The sequence below is a fragment of the Camarhynchus parvulus genome, chromosome 15 (genome assembly GCF_901933205.1).
Source record: "Camarhynchus parvulus chromosome 15, STF_HiC, whole genome shotgun sequence".
Lineage (NCBI taxonomy): Eukaryota > Metazoa > Chordata > Aves > Passeriformes > Thraupidae > Camarhynchus > Camarhynchus parvulus.
Genome location: NC_044585.1, coordinates 3875584 through 3892297, shown reverse-complemented (window position 1 = coordinate 3892297; position 16714 = coordinate 3875584). Strand labels below are relative to the sequence as shown.

Below are 16714 nucleotides of genomic sequence, written 5' to 3'. Positions count from 1 at the left end.
CACTTCCCAAAAATCTTGGTTTCCCCCTGTAATCCCAACACACCAAAACACCCCTTAGCAAATCCATTCCCATTTTGCTACCTTCCAGTTGATTGAATATTTTAGTTACCAAGAAGATTGTTCAGTGTGAGAACACTCAGAATTCTTTCTGTTTTTCACTTCCTCCTCTTTCTGAGTAAAGAAAACCCTGATGGAGCCCCAGCCTGACTCCAAACTCAGATGACACATAGCAGCCTGTCTTTGCCTGGCTTCTCAACACAATCCATTAAGAACAGGTTATCCAGAGACAGCTTTAGACCAAATAAGAGAGAACAGTGAATCACACCAAGATGTCTTAAAACATAAAATGAAAGGAGGTGGGGGCTGTGAGGCCATGCATGCCACTGAGTAGCCACAGTTTGGTTTCTGTGCAAAACATGAAAGACCCAGGAAGAAAAATCTAGAACACTAAAGTAACATACCTTTTCCAGTTTGGAATACAACTCTCCTGCCTCATTTTTTCCTTGATCTTTAACCTGTAACTTAAATATAAAACATATGAAAATCTCAGGAAAAGCTAGGCTTCTATCCAGTCATCACCTCATGCAATTTAAACACCAGTAGTTACACAAAGTAGAAATCCCATCATGAAAAACATGTTGTATTAGTTGTAGGAACCACGCTAATCTTTGAAGGGCACACCCACAACTTGTGTGTGCATGTGTCAAGCAGCACTAGATATTCCAGCAAGCCTCAGCCCCCTCTCCCATGGAGCCTAAACTACCTTTTGCAGTTTGTTGTGGCACTCGGCAGCTTTACGTTTGAATTCCTCGGCTGCCAGGCGGGACTCCCTCAACTCCGACTCGTAGAGATCACTGCGCCTGCGAGCCGAGATCAGATCCTCCTCCAGCTGATTCATCATCAGCCTCATCTCTTCCACTTGAGCTTGGTATTCCTGTGGTTGGGGTGCAAGGGAAGAAGAAGGGGTTACAGTTTAGAGGCAACAGGGGAAATGCTTGCAGCAGCAGATTCCAGAATACTGACTGCAGGCAAGAGATGCACTTAAGAGTACATAGAAGAAAGGTAAAGTACAAAATAAAACAATAAAAACTAACTAAAATAACATCCATGGTGTTCTGGTTTGAGTCTTGTCACTTTCAACTCAATACCTCAAAATCAAAACACCGGCTTTTTGAGAGTGCAGGAACACATAAATACATCTACATACAAATGATAAAAATTACTTACATTTCTAATTTCTGAAACAGAAATGTGCCTTTGAGTTGATGTCTCTACTAAATGCCCAGATGCTCCCTCAAGATCTATTTTCTCAGGCTGATAACATGACAGTTATCACAGATCTGCACAGCTTGGGTAAAAGGAAAGAAGGAGAAGCAGAGGGGTAGCACACTGTGGCTTGCAGCCATCAGATTTCTCTTGACAGAGTTAAAAAGGATCACATTGCTTAGTATGGGAGACAACCTAAAATCAAATATTATCTTAAAAAAACTATCTAAAATTCACATTGCTCATGGAAGATATTTGCCTATACAGGCAGAAATAAAGATTCCCCATGTAGGAGACTACAAGACCAGGCATTTGGAAGTGGAATGTGGGAGAAGAAAAGAACATTTGAATTGACTATCTCAATGAGACTGGGAACTCAAACTGAGACTAGCTCAAGAGATTGTTTCACATATCTTCACTGGAAGAAAAGAATTTAATTATGTTTAGCATTTACTAAGTCCTGCAAGTATGCATTTCATAAAATTCCTCTAAAGCAAAAAAAAAACCTGAAAAAACACACCAAAAAGCCCTCTCCAAAATCAAAGTATTTTTTACGAAGCTGAGAACAAGTAGAAAACATGCACATCAAGAGTTAGGAACAAAGATTGTGAAGGACTGACAGTGGGGGAGTCTATCTTTCTTTCCATTTTAATATCTTACAGTATGCCTGACTACCCCCATATTCAGAAGAGTAACTGTCTCGTGACAGAATCAGGTTTGTCATCGCTCCCTCCAGACAGGCAGTGCCTTCAGCTCAATGAGAGACTGCTGAGCACTGACCCTGATGGCAGCCCCTCATCCTCCTGCATGGAGAGCTTATGCAGGTATTGAAAGAGGCCAGGCCTTTAGCAGGTTGCTTTACTGTCCCTTACAGGGAGCAAAGAATGGCTCCTTGGTTTGTAATCCCAAAACTGGTTCTCCACTTTGTAAGCCAGACAGGGATCTACTCTTTCCAGTTCATCTCCTATGCAAGGATAATCTTATTTTCTTGCTGGAAAAAAAATTAGAGCTTTTTTCCTAATAGCTAAGCATGTATTAACTCAAATATTCTTTTTATACAAATACATCTGTGAACAAAAAAGGCAGAATGGTTTGAAGGAATAAATGTTCTGCTCAGAAATCATAATTTGTTTAGACTTCCTAAAATACTGGCCTTTTATATCAGCGAACACTTGACCAAAGAATTAAAGGTATGACAATAGTTGCCACTGTTACAATGAGCATTTGGGAAGGGAGGAAAATGGGGAGGGAGAAAAGAAGAAAGAAGAGGAGATAATTAGTAATATTTCAGGTTTTCTTGTTTCATCACATTTGCAAGATTGTCTTTGAATAAGTCCCGAGATAGATCAGAGGAACAGGCCACAGCACCCAAGGCAACACAGAACAAACCTCTGGGATATGCATTGCTCAGAGTTCTAAAATACCAAGAGGTATTTAAGCACAGATTACTAGACAAGTTCAGGGCATGTATCTGAAGCAAATCACATCAGGGAGCTACATAGACATGAGTGGGGCTTTAAAAAAAAATACAGATTCTGATTTGTTGCAAGTTTGTCTGTTAGTACAGTTCTTCATCAAATAACAACCAGAGCACAGGTTTAGTTAAAACAAAAAAACAAAACAAAACAAAAACCAAACACACACCCCAAGCAAACAAAAAACCCCACAATCCCACCATGCTCTTCTATCCAAGTACCTGAGGTTAAGTTGAACCTACAGCCTTGCCCTGAAAATATCAAATGCCTAATTATTGGGTTTGGAAGATTCTGATTTGCTGTTGATTTGACTCATTCTCTCAAGCCTCAGATTTCCAACAGCAAAATTCTAAGGGGCTCTTCCAACTCCCAGTTCCCTCTGACTTAAAAGTCATGGTCCAAGTCTTTAATGGCCAAGATCCACCTGCTCACATGAATCAGCACAAATCTCTCAGCATTTTTGGTTGCAAGGTTCTTGCACAAGTGTTTCAGGGAGCTCAGAAGGCCACCACAGACATGAAAGTCTGCAGGACTCATTTCTTGAACTAAGCAGCCTCTTTATGTCATTGTGAATCTTCACAAGCCAAATTAAGAGATTCTGGGACAAAGTGTTTGATTAAAAATTACTTGCATTATGTTTCCTCTATTACATTTGTCTGTACTGCCTAACAATCTGTGGATATTTAAAATCATCACAAATGTTCCCCATTTCAGCATTTAAAGCAACTTTGCTAGCAAAGCACCAGAAGAGAGAGCAGGGAGCTTTAGATCCCTTGTATTACATAAAACAACCACCCAGAAGAATGCTGGGGAAGCCTGTGGAGGCCAGCTACATCCAGAGGGTTGGGTTTGCATTTCATTACTTTTTACATAAGAGCTACTCATGTCTGGAGAATTATTACCAAGGTTTCAGGGCTTCCTTGTCTCAGAGACTTTGAAATGAGTCAGTTAATGTTTGTAAAGTGCTTTGAAGATGAAAACCAACAGATAATTACAAAGAATTGTTTGACTGCTATAGCAAATTTCAGTTTCTTTTTCTCAATGCAGTATGTTGCTGTTAATTCATAAAAAAATGAATGGGTTCTCCCTTGCAATGGCCACATTTGTCACAATGTTTCCATTTAATGTTGACCTTTTTTTTCCTATGAGCAAATATGTGAATTAGTGAACTTTCAACATTCTTTGGGTGGAAAAGAAAATTATTAATTTCTACTTTGCAAACAGATCAAATAAGGAAAAAAAAACAGACAATACACATTCTATTTTGAAATGCTATTAAGCATTTTAAATAGTAAGATAAAGAAGAAAAAATTTTTAAAAAAACCAACACAAAATTCAGGTTAGCTCAGCTCTCTCCCAGGTGAAGATTCATTAACCTGTGACATTTAAAATGGATAGGTCATTTCTAGTGCAGCATGTCACTAAAGCATTGGAAATTTCTCCTAAACTGATTGTATAGATGAAGTACTTTCAGGACTAGGAAAAGAAAAAGGTGAAGTCTGGAGTTTGTGCTTACTTGCAAAATACACAAGTGGAATTTTGTAGCTTCCTGAATTGTTCAGGAACCCCTGTGAAATCACACAGCTTGGGAGTTATCACAGCCTATCAACACCGAGCGCAATCCTGGCACCAGAGCTAGAATGTGCCAAGAATGCCTATTTGTGGGCAGCCACTCTGCTCCCCAAAGAAGCAGGAATACCTGTTCTTTGATCTCTTGCAGTTTTCGGCTTTGCTCTCTGATATCATGAAGTAGCTGCAGTGCCTTATCATCTTCCTGAGACACCTCCATCCGTGCCTGCTCCAGGCTGCGCTTTAAGCTCTGCAGAAAGCAAAATGTTCAATACATAGGCTTTGGTTTCTCAAATGGTTGTATAATGAAGATCTTCAGTTACACAAATGCCTCCTTGACTGCAGTGAGGCATCAGAAAAATGGAGGCACCAATGATGGAATCCTAATGAAATTCATGGCCAGTGCTGCTCCTATCTGAACAGAAGCAGCCCATTTTACAAACACTGTTTACTCAACTTAAATCTTCGTTCAAATCTCCACTTCCTCACATCAGGTTTAGAGACAAAAACCAAACACAGATCACAAAAGGCATCCATTATTGACAGCATTTATCTATATTTTATCCAGCACTATTAATTCACAACCTAGATACAATCCTTCAACTTCATGTTACTTACATTTTTCTTGTTGCTGTTAAGTGAGTCAAATGCTTTAATCATTGTTAAATTTCTGTAAGGAACAGAAGAGCTGAGTGTATCTCACCACATGCCTTACCTCCACATTTGGAGTCACCAGTGGAGTGGTGCTCCTATTAACTGAGTGTTATTCATCAACAGGAAGATACAAACTGAATTTTCTTTCTTTGCCTAGTAGCATTCAGTATAGGAAAATAACTTGGCCCCATTTTAAGATGTCCTTCCCAACAAACCAAGACATCAGAAATGGTTTTCAATTCTCTGGAACAGAGTATTAGCTGCATTTTTGCTCTTGGTACAAGAGAGGAAACATAATTGTGTATCTAACTGAAAATACAGAGACTATCAACTAGAATAAAAATATCCTCACTGGAATATTGCCAGTGACAACTGGGCAGACATTCCAGCTCTCATGAAAAATGATCTTTGAAGACATGGCTTTACAGCCTCATTTTTATATTCTACCTGAAAAATAGCACCTGCCCTAGATCTTCCCTGACACTGTGCTGGGGAACAGGATGGGTCTGAACTCAGGACACCACAGATGGAGGCAACACCACTGCTTCCTAATCCTATTTGTTCCTGAAGATTTCTGTCTAGGCACTGATTAGGCCCCATCCTCTTCCAGCTAAGAAACCTTCAAGAAGCACAAACCAGGCATGTTCTAGCACAGCCAGTAAGACAAACATCACAAAGAGTTTCAGCAAGACCAGGACAGTAGTCACTCCTGCATGATCTAAACACATGACCATGAAACAACATCTGAATAAAACTACCAATCAAGCTTGTGCAAACACTTCAGGGCTCCAGGCTCAACATATATCCTCTCATATAGGATTTTCTCTCCATCAAGTACCCCACTGAAAGCATGATGGAAGAGAAAGACAAAGACCACCAGATTTCAGGCCTTCAGAGCTGAAAGGACTGGTGTAAGGGCTCACACTGCATTCTGTGATATAGGTGGCCAGGTCCTGCTCCAGGAGGGATCGCTGGGTCTCAGAGGCTTTCAGTTCCACCTCCTTTTGGCTAAGTACAGCCTCCACCTCTGACACTCTCCGGTGCAACCGCGTCATTTCCTGCTCCATCTGCAATAAATATCAAGAGGTTATAAAGGGGGGCTTCAAAAGCTTTGTTAACTGCTACTTTCAGAGCTCTCTTTGTAAGGAATTTGTCTCCAAGAGACTTCTAGCTATGTTTCTCCAAATGGTGTTTAAATTCCGATACCATTGTCTCTGCTCCAGGAATGCACAGTTCTTCTTAAGGACAAAGTAGTAAGTCTAAGTCACCCCATTCATTCAAGCTGCTTGTTCATATTCAGTCATTCTTCGAACCCCAGTTAGCAAAGAAGACACAATCATTTTTCACCTGACTTGCAGAGATGGGTCACTTTAACCTTATCCCAAATCCATGCTGGACCAGAAGATGGTTTCCCCCCATCTCCTTGTCAGGAGTAAATGGTCAAATCCAGAACCGAGCAGGGAGAAAAGTAATGGAACTCTCATAAAAGTCTCAAAACAAGCAGTAAGTGTTAAAAGACTCCACCAGGTTCCCTTTATTGGAGCACAGCAACTGTTACAAGACGTTCACCATAAAGCAGTGACGTGACAACAGTTATATAAGCAGGAGCTGATGAGTGAGGAAGAGCCCTCAGAACAGTACTGCTGTAATGTGTGTCTGATGAAGAGGCAGGGCCTGCAGGAAGCAGCAGTCGTCTGTTGCACGCTGACAAAAGCACTGTTTAAAATCCAGAGCCGCTTCTTGTTAAGTTAAAAGTATCTACAGCAACAGCATGGCCTAAATTCATCTCCCTTTGTACTGGACAGGAAGCCACCTCTCTGAAGGAAAAGCACTTTGCCCACCACGAGTCTGGATGATCAGCAGCATCTGACAGATCCCTGGACATACAGTGGTTGCAGATTCCTGGAGCAATGGGTGTGGCCAATCGCATGAATAAATACCTTGTGACACTTGTCCTGGGCGTCTTGGAGCTCTTTGCTCTTGAGAAGAAGTGTCTTTTCCATGGAGCTGACCTTGGCTGGTGAATCCACACTTGAAAAAACAGATCTAAAAGAGTAAAGCCAAACAGCACGTGAATATGGGCAAAAGGTACAGAAATCTGATTTATGCAGCCTCTGTAAAGTCATTGGGTACTTACTTATTCCAGGATAAAAGAAATGTGATTGTGCAGCAATCACAGCCTAACAGCCATCATTGCAGATCAAAGGTACCATAAAAGCTAATGACAGTACATCATTATTAAATAATCCACGTGTACTTCTAGTTACAATATTAATATTTTCCATCGGTGGCTGTGTCAGAGTGCAAAACAATAAATCACAGCAGCAGTTTTGCATGATTTGTAGGGATTTATAGGTGCAACAAAAACAAGAGCATAAAGTCAACATAACCATTTGGAAAGATAACAAATTTTCAGAGAAATGCTTTTTATTTGGTACTTCATTTTTAAACAGGTTTTTAAATTATCATCAAAGTATAAAAGCCCTACAAACTTCACCATGTCATAATCTGCACCACAGGAAGAAGAATTTAATATCCTTAGTTACATTCTGTGAATCAAAATTGAAACTTCCCTAACCCAATTCATATGATCCCTACAAACCCAATCAATATCAATATGATTAGTCACACTGCAGAACTTCAGAGTTCCACTTACAAGTAATTTTTTTTCCTGAGACACAACTGTACTGTTCAAAACAATTTGACTCCAGAAGCCAGGGGAAAATATTTACTTGTTCTTAAGCTTTCTGTCTAATTGGAACTCAGCATTTAAGAAGTTTACCATTGCTGTTAGTCTAAATTTATTTTAGAAGAGGATAGGAAGCCACCTGATGTTTAGAAGCATATTTTTAGTGCTTTGCAAAGTCCTAAATATGCAATCTGCAACCAAAAAATTAAGTACACACATCAAAACACAATTTTAAAAATCACATTCTCCCTTGCATAAAATGATTCAGACTAGAGACTGGAGCAGTTAATGATGGAAGCAGTGTTAACTGATAGATGAAAAAGCAGCAGTACAATGAAGGTGCTAATAAAAGATCACACAGGCTGCCCACACGTTGCTTTCTGCTTCTCCTGGCCACAGTTTGGTGTGCAGCCAGTTATCCCCACGGAGAGAAAGGAGCTTTGAGCAGCTCTCTGCATAGAGCCAGACACCCACACACAGCAGCACAGGCTCCTCTCAACACCAAGGAAAGTTTCATTCCATCACCACCATTTTCTGAGAAAAATCTACTCCTTAATCCAACTGGATATGCAGCAGAGGCACAGAAAGATATACATGGATTTTTACAAAAATGCAGCAACATTTCTGGATCAAACAGATCTTCAGCACCACCACCTCGAGCAGTGATTAGGAAAGACTGTTTTAATATCAGCAAACAAACAGCAAAATTCACCAATGCTGCCTTGAAAGGTCAGGTATTAATATATCTCTTAAGAAACCTGATATGGAAAAACTTAGAAGAAAGAATCCTGCATGTCAATGATAGAGACATGATCAGGACTTACTAAAAAAAAAGTTTAAAATTAATGCTTTTATACAGCATTCCTTTAGCCCTGGTCCAATCAATCTGATCCGTCAAATTACCATATTTAAAAATCAATTTATAAAGCGTGTCTATACTCCTACAGAGAAAAAGCAACCATCTGAGAAAGATGCATATTAAATCCCATAACAGCTGGGTGTACAAACAAGGCTAAAAATGAATAGTTGAGAAAAGCAGTCTAAAAATACAAATTAAAGCTCACATTAGCTAAAAAAGACACTAAGGAATCTGCTTTCAAATGTTAATCAAATATATGTAAATATCTGCAAATATGTACTGAGACAAATCTGAAAATCTTCTTTTAATAAAAATTTAGTTTTACAGGTCTGAACTGTATTGGCTAAAGCAATCTTTTTTTTAAATTATAGTTTCAACCTTAATCATCACTTTTTTACTTCCATTCTTTTCAGATCTCAGGCATTACCTAAGAAAACTCCAGCCAGTTCTCACAGAGCTGGTTTTATTTGCATCTCCTATTCCACCTCCCCAAAGGAGCTAATTTTATTTGTCATTTTTGCTTGTTTATTTTATTTGCTATTAAAAGAATCAGAGCCTAATATTACAGGCACCATTTTGCATTTCAAAAACTTCTCATGGTGAGCCAGCTGAAAGCATCCCCAGGCACTGCAAGACAGGCAGGAACAGGAGGGATTCAGGGAAGGAAATGTGGAGTTCTGCAAAAGGTTCAGCCAGGTGGGATGGGATGGGACAGGGCACAGGAGACTGCCCAAGTTTGGATTTCATGAGGTGACTGCAGAGGGAGCTGCTCCTCAGGGCTGGTGTTGGCTTTGTAACAGGAGAGAAAGCTGCAGACACAACCCCAATCCTTCTTCCCCATCCCTGTCCAAAGTGAGGAAGAAACTCCTTAAAAATATATGTGCTGGTGACACGGTGATTTTCCTGCCATGGAAACAGTACATCTTATCCCCAAGGGAAGCGGATCTCAGTTAGCACTGGACACAGTTTTTAGGAGACATGCTCTCCCAGTAATTCTTTCCTGTGTACAAATTGTATTAGAACAACTTCCTGAACATCCATACAACCTTCAAAGTATCAGAAAGGGGCAGACAGAGGAAATCAAGAGAAATGGAATACTGGCTAATCTAATTAGCCTTGTCATGGTGATAGAAGCTCTCAACAGAGCATGACAAGGTGGAAAATACCCACATTTCTGGGGCACTTATATTCTTCCTCTGTCAGCATCATTGCAGAAATTAAACACATACAATCCAACATCAAAAGCCATGATGCAAAGCTATCATTCAGGATGGGACCATCTCAGAGTATTTCATTTAATTAACTGCTACATCTGGATCAATTCTCTTAGCACAACAGAGCAGTTTCTGCTGTTTCCTCTCAAGTGTGAAAAAAATTATTAACAAAAGGTAACCAGCTCCATCAACAAAAAAATTGCAATAAAAGATTAAAAAAACCCAAATCTAAGTCTAGAGTACCAAGCTCTCCTAGCACTGGCTGTGCCAATTTACTTTCCAGAGAAGCAGTGCCTGCATGACTAAAACCCAAGTTAACTTAGAGCTGACTAGTGATTTCACAGCTAGATCAGCAGCAGCCTCAACCAGCAGAATGAGCAGAATTGGGGCTGCTTCTGTAAAAGCTCCTCCAGTCCTAACGTGGCTGAGATGAAGAAGAAAAAAGCACTGCTATGGGAAAAGCTCCAAGCTGATTCTTGGTGTCCAACTTGTACCTTGCACATCCCATCTCACCTTGTAACTTCCTGTGTCCTTTTCTGCCACTGTCCTAAACCCCCAACTCACCTGTGCTTCCTTCTCACAAGGATTGGCACCATCTGTCCTAATCCTGGCCCCCACACAACATGCTGATAATCTCATCCCCCATCCCTCATGCTCTATTCTTTTTAGCATTATACTCATCTGTACCTTCCACCCCCTCGTAAATGCTTGCTCAGGCCTAAAAAAAACCAACCAAAAACAAACAGTGATACCATCAATCTGTGAATAGAGCTTGCTGAAGCAAAGCATATTTTTGGTATGCTCATCCTGTGCTTCCTCTTTCATCTATCTTTGGTGAAAGAGCTTACCAGAACCCAACAAACTGTTGGAAGAAATCAGTAGAAATCCTTCTTTTTGGAGGAATGGCCCATTTTAACTCAGTATTTTATAATGACAGTCACGAATCCATACCAAATTTTTAAATTAAAAAAACATCAACCCCAGTAACCCAAAAAAACCACAGAAAACAAAACCCCAGAAATCTTGAGAAATACCACTTCTTAGGACTTTAGAAAGAGAACATAGGCAGGCAAAATTTTGAATAATAAACTATTTTTTAATTAGGCACTTATTTTTTATTAGGTATTTTGATGTACTTTATTTGGTATTTATTTTTATCACGCACTAATTTTATTAGGTATTTCTTTTTATTAGGCAGTTTGGTATATTTGGTTAGCTCTGGATTTATAACATATTTATCTTATGTTTTCTGCTAGTCACCTGCAAAAGACAAGAACAATTTTCTTCCACCACTTGATGCATATTTTTGGCAGCTAAGGGTTTCTGTCACTTGTTCTAAGCACTGGAGATCAGCCATGGTTAGGGACAGGAAGTAAGGTGGGGCTGGCTTTTAATGGAATTAAACTCTTGGTTGTCTCTTATCTTGTCACAGTCACACGCTTGCAGCCAAACCAGCAGCCAGATTTGCAGCCAGACAGGCTTTTCTCCCCCACATCCAGAATTCAGAGGCCATGATGAGAGAAGGAGTTGGCTGGTCCTTGATTGCAGCCTCAGCCCAGCTCTCCTAAGAGCAGATTTAACTGAAACACTTTGCTAGTACAGGAGCCCACAACTTAAACAATGCCCTTGATTTCTCCTGATTGCTTCCTATGAGACATTTTTGCTGTGTCTTTTGCATTTTTGATAAATCTCACATTTGTTAGAGGGACACAAATTCTTCTCAAATCTCATGGTGTGGGGCAGCAGACATAGCACTGTAATCCAATGGACCCTTCTAAACCACACACCAACCATGTCATTTCTGGCAACAGGTCTAAGTGACTAAAAGAAAGAAAACCCTTCTAGCCCAAAGTCATTGGGAGAGTGGAAAAGAGAACTTCTGTTATCCTTCTTCTGTCCTTTTTGTAGCTGTCTTTTCTCTGAAGTATTTAAAACACCCAAACACCCAGCTACTTCCTGTCCAGTGGACAAGGGCAAGAGCGTAACCCTGACAGCCCCCAGATTCAAACTGCTGAAAGTTTCAAGGACCTCGTCACCGGCACTCTGCAGTTGCCTGGCCTTACAGTAAGCAGCACTAGAGGGTTCGTGCTGCAGACAGGAAAATAGATCTGCATCACTTAGCAACCATAAGGATAGACTTTCACAGGAAAAGGTTTTTTTAAAAAAATTCTGGACTGATAAACTTCATGACTTAGGACCTTCCAGAGAAGGCATCCCAAGATTCACAACAGATTAGTCCCCTCCACACTTTACTGTTCATCATCTAAGAATTTGATTTTCAAGGCAGTGCAGACAAACAGTACTCTATTTCCTCAAGTAAAACACACACCAGACAATATTTTATAAGTAAGAAGTTATCTTTGTGACCCATTTGCAGTGGTATTGAGAATAAACTAATCACTGCAATATTTAAATAAGGTATTTTAAAGTCTCCATAAGGGCTTTGCCATACTTTAATCACCTTCTTAGGACAAAAGGCAAATATTTACTGCTAAATATAAGTGCATTTATCGAGATCTCACTCAAGAAAAAGAAACTATTAATATTTAGGAGAATATTAAATATAAGATGACTTTCTGTTCCAGTTTAAGAAAAAACAGGCCACACCAAACAGAAATTTTATTTCAGTCAAAATTTCTGCAGAGGACACTAATCTCTATATTCATTTGCTATACCTCTTCTCACCTATTCCCAAAATTCAAATGTAACTTCCATACGCATTTTTGATAGCAGCTCCACAGAGAAAGCCCCTCAGTCCATCTGCTCCAGCTCTCTCAGTCTCCAGCACAGTTACACCACTGTTCTGAGACTTCACCCCATTCTCCTCTTCAGTTCTAGTCCTGGGCCCAATTACATACATGTTTTTACCACACATATATGGTCACTGTTGAGGCTTTTCTGACTGTCACCTGAATGGCCACACAGACCTGGTACATGGATTGCAGTTCTCCAGGCAGACAAGAGAACAGCCTAAGTTATCTCACTCCTAAATTAAGACAGATTTTTAGCTCCAGGTATCTACAGATCTAGCATTCCATCCTGCTGACAATATTAGATCATTTTACCAAAAGAACACTTTCTGAGGTTTTAGATCCTCTCCCTTCCTTCCTCTTTTGCCATAAAAGCAACTCTGCTGAGGAGGGGAAGGCAAAGATTCCCTTTTTATTTCTGGCATAACCATCATATAACCTTGATTCACGGTGTGAGCAAGATCAAAGATGTCAACAGTATCACCAAATTCGGTGACAAGCTTACTGCAGAGCAACTACCACCAATATGACATAAAATGAAACTCAATTAAGACAGATTGACAATGAAGTCCCAGAAGGGAGCAAACCAGCAGCAGGGAATGAGGGTTGACATGATAACACAGTGCATTGAGTCACTAACCCAGCCAAAGCCGCTGCGTTCCTGAGAGGCCTCCTGGTCCTGAGCTAAGGACTTCCCAACTTAACACACTGCACTAATACTTTTTCAATAGCTCTGTCACCAAAAACCAACCACCCACCACATCAAATGGTTTATATCACGCTACTTATATTCTTCTTTTTCTCTGACTCCATTCTCTTGGAAATCATGTTTTCTTTCCATTGAAAACCATTTCTCTGAGGTCTTTACATCCCTCCACACACATGGCCACGGCATATTTGATCTGAATCTCCAGTCTCTGAGCATACACCACAGCCATGTCCAGTCCTCCTATTTAACTTGACCCAGCAGCACAGAGCCAGCTGCCATGCAGCTCCTTCCCTTGCTCACTGACCCATCATTGCACATTCCCAGGTTAGTGGAGCTCCTTTTCCATGGATCACTGATTCAGCCTTACACATTCCCAGCACTTGGTGCTCACTCTGTGACCCAATAAAATAACACCATCCCCTTTTTCCATCTCTGAACTCCTCAGTATTCTCCTCCTTGCAGGGATCTGCAGTACCAGAAATGCAATCACCTACTGCTCCCTGCTTAACAGCAACAACTAATGCAAACTATTTGAACTACAATTTTAATAATAGCTGGTTTAGAATGAATCTTTCCATCCCATTTCCTCCCTCTCATCCCAGAAATAATCAGAGAACAGTAGGACATGCACAAGACACACCAGCAACAGATAAAGCCCGAATCTGGCAGCTTCCCTACAGCAGAGTACAGGTCAGTTAAAACAGCTTTCCCTCTCACACACACACCATCCTCTCTGCAACAAACCTACCCATTTTTCCAGCAGTCCTATCCACCTGAGCAATAATTTCTACTTACTCTGGTCTGAGTATCCCCAAAGCCTTGATGAATGAAAACCCCACAAACGGCAAATCTTCCCCCGAGAATCCTGCTGGGTTCAACTGGCGCGTAGAGGATAAAACCCGCGAATTCTTCTCTGGTTCATCAAAATTTGAGGTGTCATCATCAGACTTGAGAGTAGGAACGAAGGGGGGAGGAGCTGGTGGAAAAAAAGCAAGAAGAAAAGATAAAATTCAGCTACAGTTCACTCTGCAACAGTCCCACTCATTCAGTGCTTGCAATGGCACTGCAGCTCCTGCTTTTAATCTTGCTAACACAAGCAGACTGAGCTGCTGCTCTCAAAGCGTATTACAGCAACAAGAGATTAACCCCTGAGCTGCCAACATGGCTACCACTCTGCAGGCACAGCATCTCCCACACTGATCAAACTAGGATTTAGCTTGGGCATTGGAGATTCTGGGGTTTGAGCTTTTTTCAGGTGAGGATATTGGGTTTTTTAACACATAAATAATAAAATCAAAGCACCAGGCTAAGAAAATCATTACTGTAATATAGCCAGAAGCCTGTCAATTCTGATTCATCTTGAAAAGGAAAATGTCTCCAACCTGTCCAATTAGTGACACTACCTGAGAAAGAAGCCTGATCCTGTGCTAGTCAGCTAAGGGATATATCTTACCCTTTAACACTAACAAGAATCTTCCCAGCATGGGTTTCTAATAAACAGCAAACTGGTCTTTCTCCTAGAAGGTTCTAATAAACTATAGCTACTAAAAGCTCAGTGGTCTTTAGGAAAAGAAGATTGATTTCATTTCTCTAAAAGAGCTTGCTTAAGATCTGGAACTCTTGCCGGGACACCACTGCAGTCTGGCTCTGATACAATCAGCTCTGAAGAGAGGTATAAATAGCAGGAATTACAATGTATTTCTTAATATAATTTCTAAATTGGTACCACTTAACTTGCTAAGCAGTTGTCTAATTTCAGATGATTTTCTCGTGCTTGCTTCAGTTTAATTAACCTAAGGAACAAAAGGACAAGTTCTTCTCGGTGCTGTGCAGCACCCGAGCTACCTGCTGGCTTGGCTACGTGTGGGAAAGGAATGAATGCAGAAGCCCTGCTGTGCAATCCCTACCTCATTAAATCACATTTCCTAACATTTATTTATTTAATTTCATCACTCGGGTCCCCTCTCACTGCAACTCTGAGCTCAGCAAAGGGGAGACAGCTCCTCTGCCAGCAGCTAGAACAGCCCATTGTCATCAGCTGATGGAAGTGGAGTGTGCTAAAACCGTTACCATGGATCCAGTATGGATCTCCCGTAGCTGAAGGGCTGATGAGGATTGAAGGACTGGGAACAAACATTCCAACCCCTGCAGTGCAGGCTCCCTGCTCCCGAGCCGGCGTTAACCCTACCTGCCTGCGGCATGACAGCCGCTGCTGCCCGTGAGTGGCAGGGGCACAGCGAGTCACGGCTGGAGGCTCTGGCTCCCTCTAGGCTGCCAAAGCCTTCCACTGCCCGCCTTTAACTCTCCATTCCCTCGCTGGAACTACCCACCAGACCAGCATTAATAGATTAAAAAAAAAAAATTAAAATAAAGAATCTGTCTCCGTCAACTGCCAAATCCCAAGTACAGGCACAGGCTTTGGTAGCAGCTCCCTGAAGAGCCATCCTGACGCTGCTCCCAAGCAGGGAAGTGAGAAGAAATTCCATGAAGCAGATGCTGCTCGTGTACTGTAGTTCCAAGTGCATTAGAATGAGATAAATGGGGAAAATACACTAATTAAATAGGTTCTGTAGTAAACAGTTTCAGTCTACTGGAACTTACGAGCTCCAGAACATTTAAAATGAATGTCAGTATCACAGATTTATTAATTTCTTCTATTTAATTGATTATAATAAAAACTATAACGTAATGCTGATACTTATGCAACATAAACATAATTTTGAAATATAGCTTGTTGACTGGAATATGTATTTCCTTAAAAAAAACACTTAATATCAGGAAAATGTCCAGCTACTCTTACATATGTTCTTAATGGTTAAAAACAAGAGAAGTAACAGAAAACAATTTGTAAGCATATCATCTTAAATGCAAGTACAAGCCCAAAGTTGTAGTTAATTCACAGCAGAGGAGAATCAGTTCAGGATTAGTATTTTTTAGTTTCAGGACCTTTGCTGAAAGAACTCTGCACTTTCTCTCACAGAAAGAGGTTGCTGTGGGATTTTTAACAGTGTTTTTGAAGGCAGATACTGTCTATGAGGTAAAGTAACAGAGAAAATAGCAAACTCTTCACTTCATCTGCAAAAGTCTAGAACATTTTTAAAGGGGTAGCAAAAACCAACTTAGCTGCCTTTTCATAAGGGTACGAGCACCCTGTTCTGTCCTCCCCAGAGCCTGACAGATTTAACTTCATCTCTGAAAGAGACATCTAAAGCCTTACTTCCCACCAGAAATTAGCAAAGAAGATCTTAAGAGTCATCTTCAGGGCCTTGCAATTAAAAAGAAAGTTGTCCCTCTTACCAACAATAAGAATTGCTACCCAAACCACATGCAAAACAGTCCAAAATCTCTGCAACTCTGCAGTATAACTTTGTTACAATATTTGTATCAAGAAGTAGTAGCAACTAAAGAGAAAACTTGGAACAGTCATTTGACAAAAACACCTCTAGATGTTAAGTAGTTCTGAACTTGTGAACAGTGGCTAAAAATGAGAAGCAGAACTTCTGAAGAAGTTTCAGCTGTTGGAGGAAAA

The 16714-nt window shown here is 40.5% G+C and overlaps 1 protein-coding gene across 9 annotated transcripts in view; it reads right to left on the bottom strand.

Moving 5' to 3' along the window:
* CIT (citron rho-interacting serine/threonine kinase) overlaps positions 1-16714 on the bottom strand; it is a 68022-nt gene that overhangs the window by 39168 nt on the left and 12140 nt on the right. For 5 of the 9 annotated variants that reach the window (XM_030958786.1, XM_030958785.1, XM_030958788.1 and 2 more), the window contains exons 10-15: positions 13981-14161; positions 6905-7010; positions 5888-6031; positions 4441-4560; positions 764-934; positions 462-521 (exon numbers count right to left, since the gene is read on the bottom strand). In XM_030958786.1, coding sequence (XP_030814646.1) covers positions 462-521; positions 764-934; positions 4441-4560; positions 5888-6031; positions 6905-7010; positions 13981-14161 — 782 coding nt within the window. The remainder of the gene's footprint in view (positions 1-461; positions 522-763; positions 935-4440; positions 4561-5887; positions 6032-6904; positions 7011-13980; positions 14162-16714) is intronic. The other 4 variants (XM_030958787.1, XM_030958790.1, XM_030958791.1 and 1 more) reach the window with 1 other exon arrangement.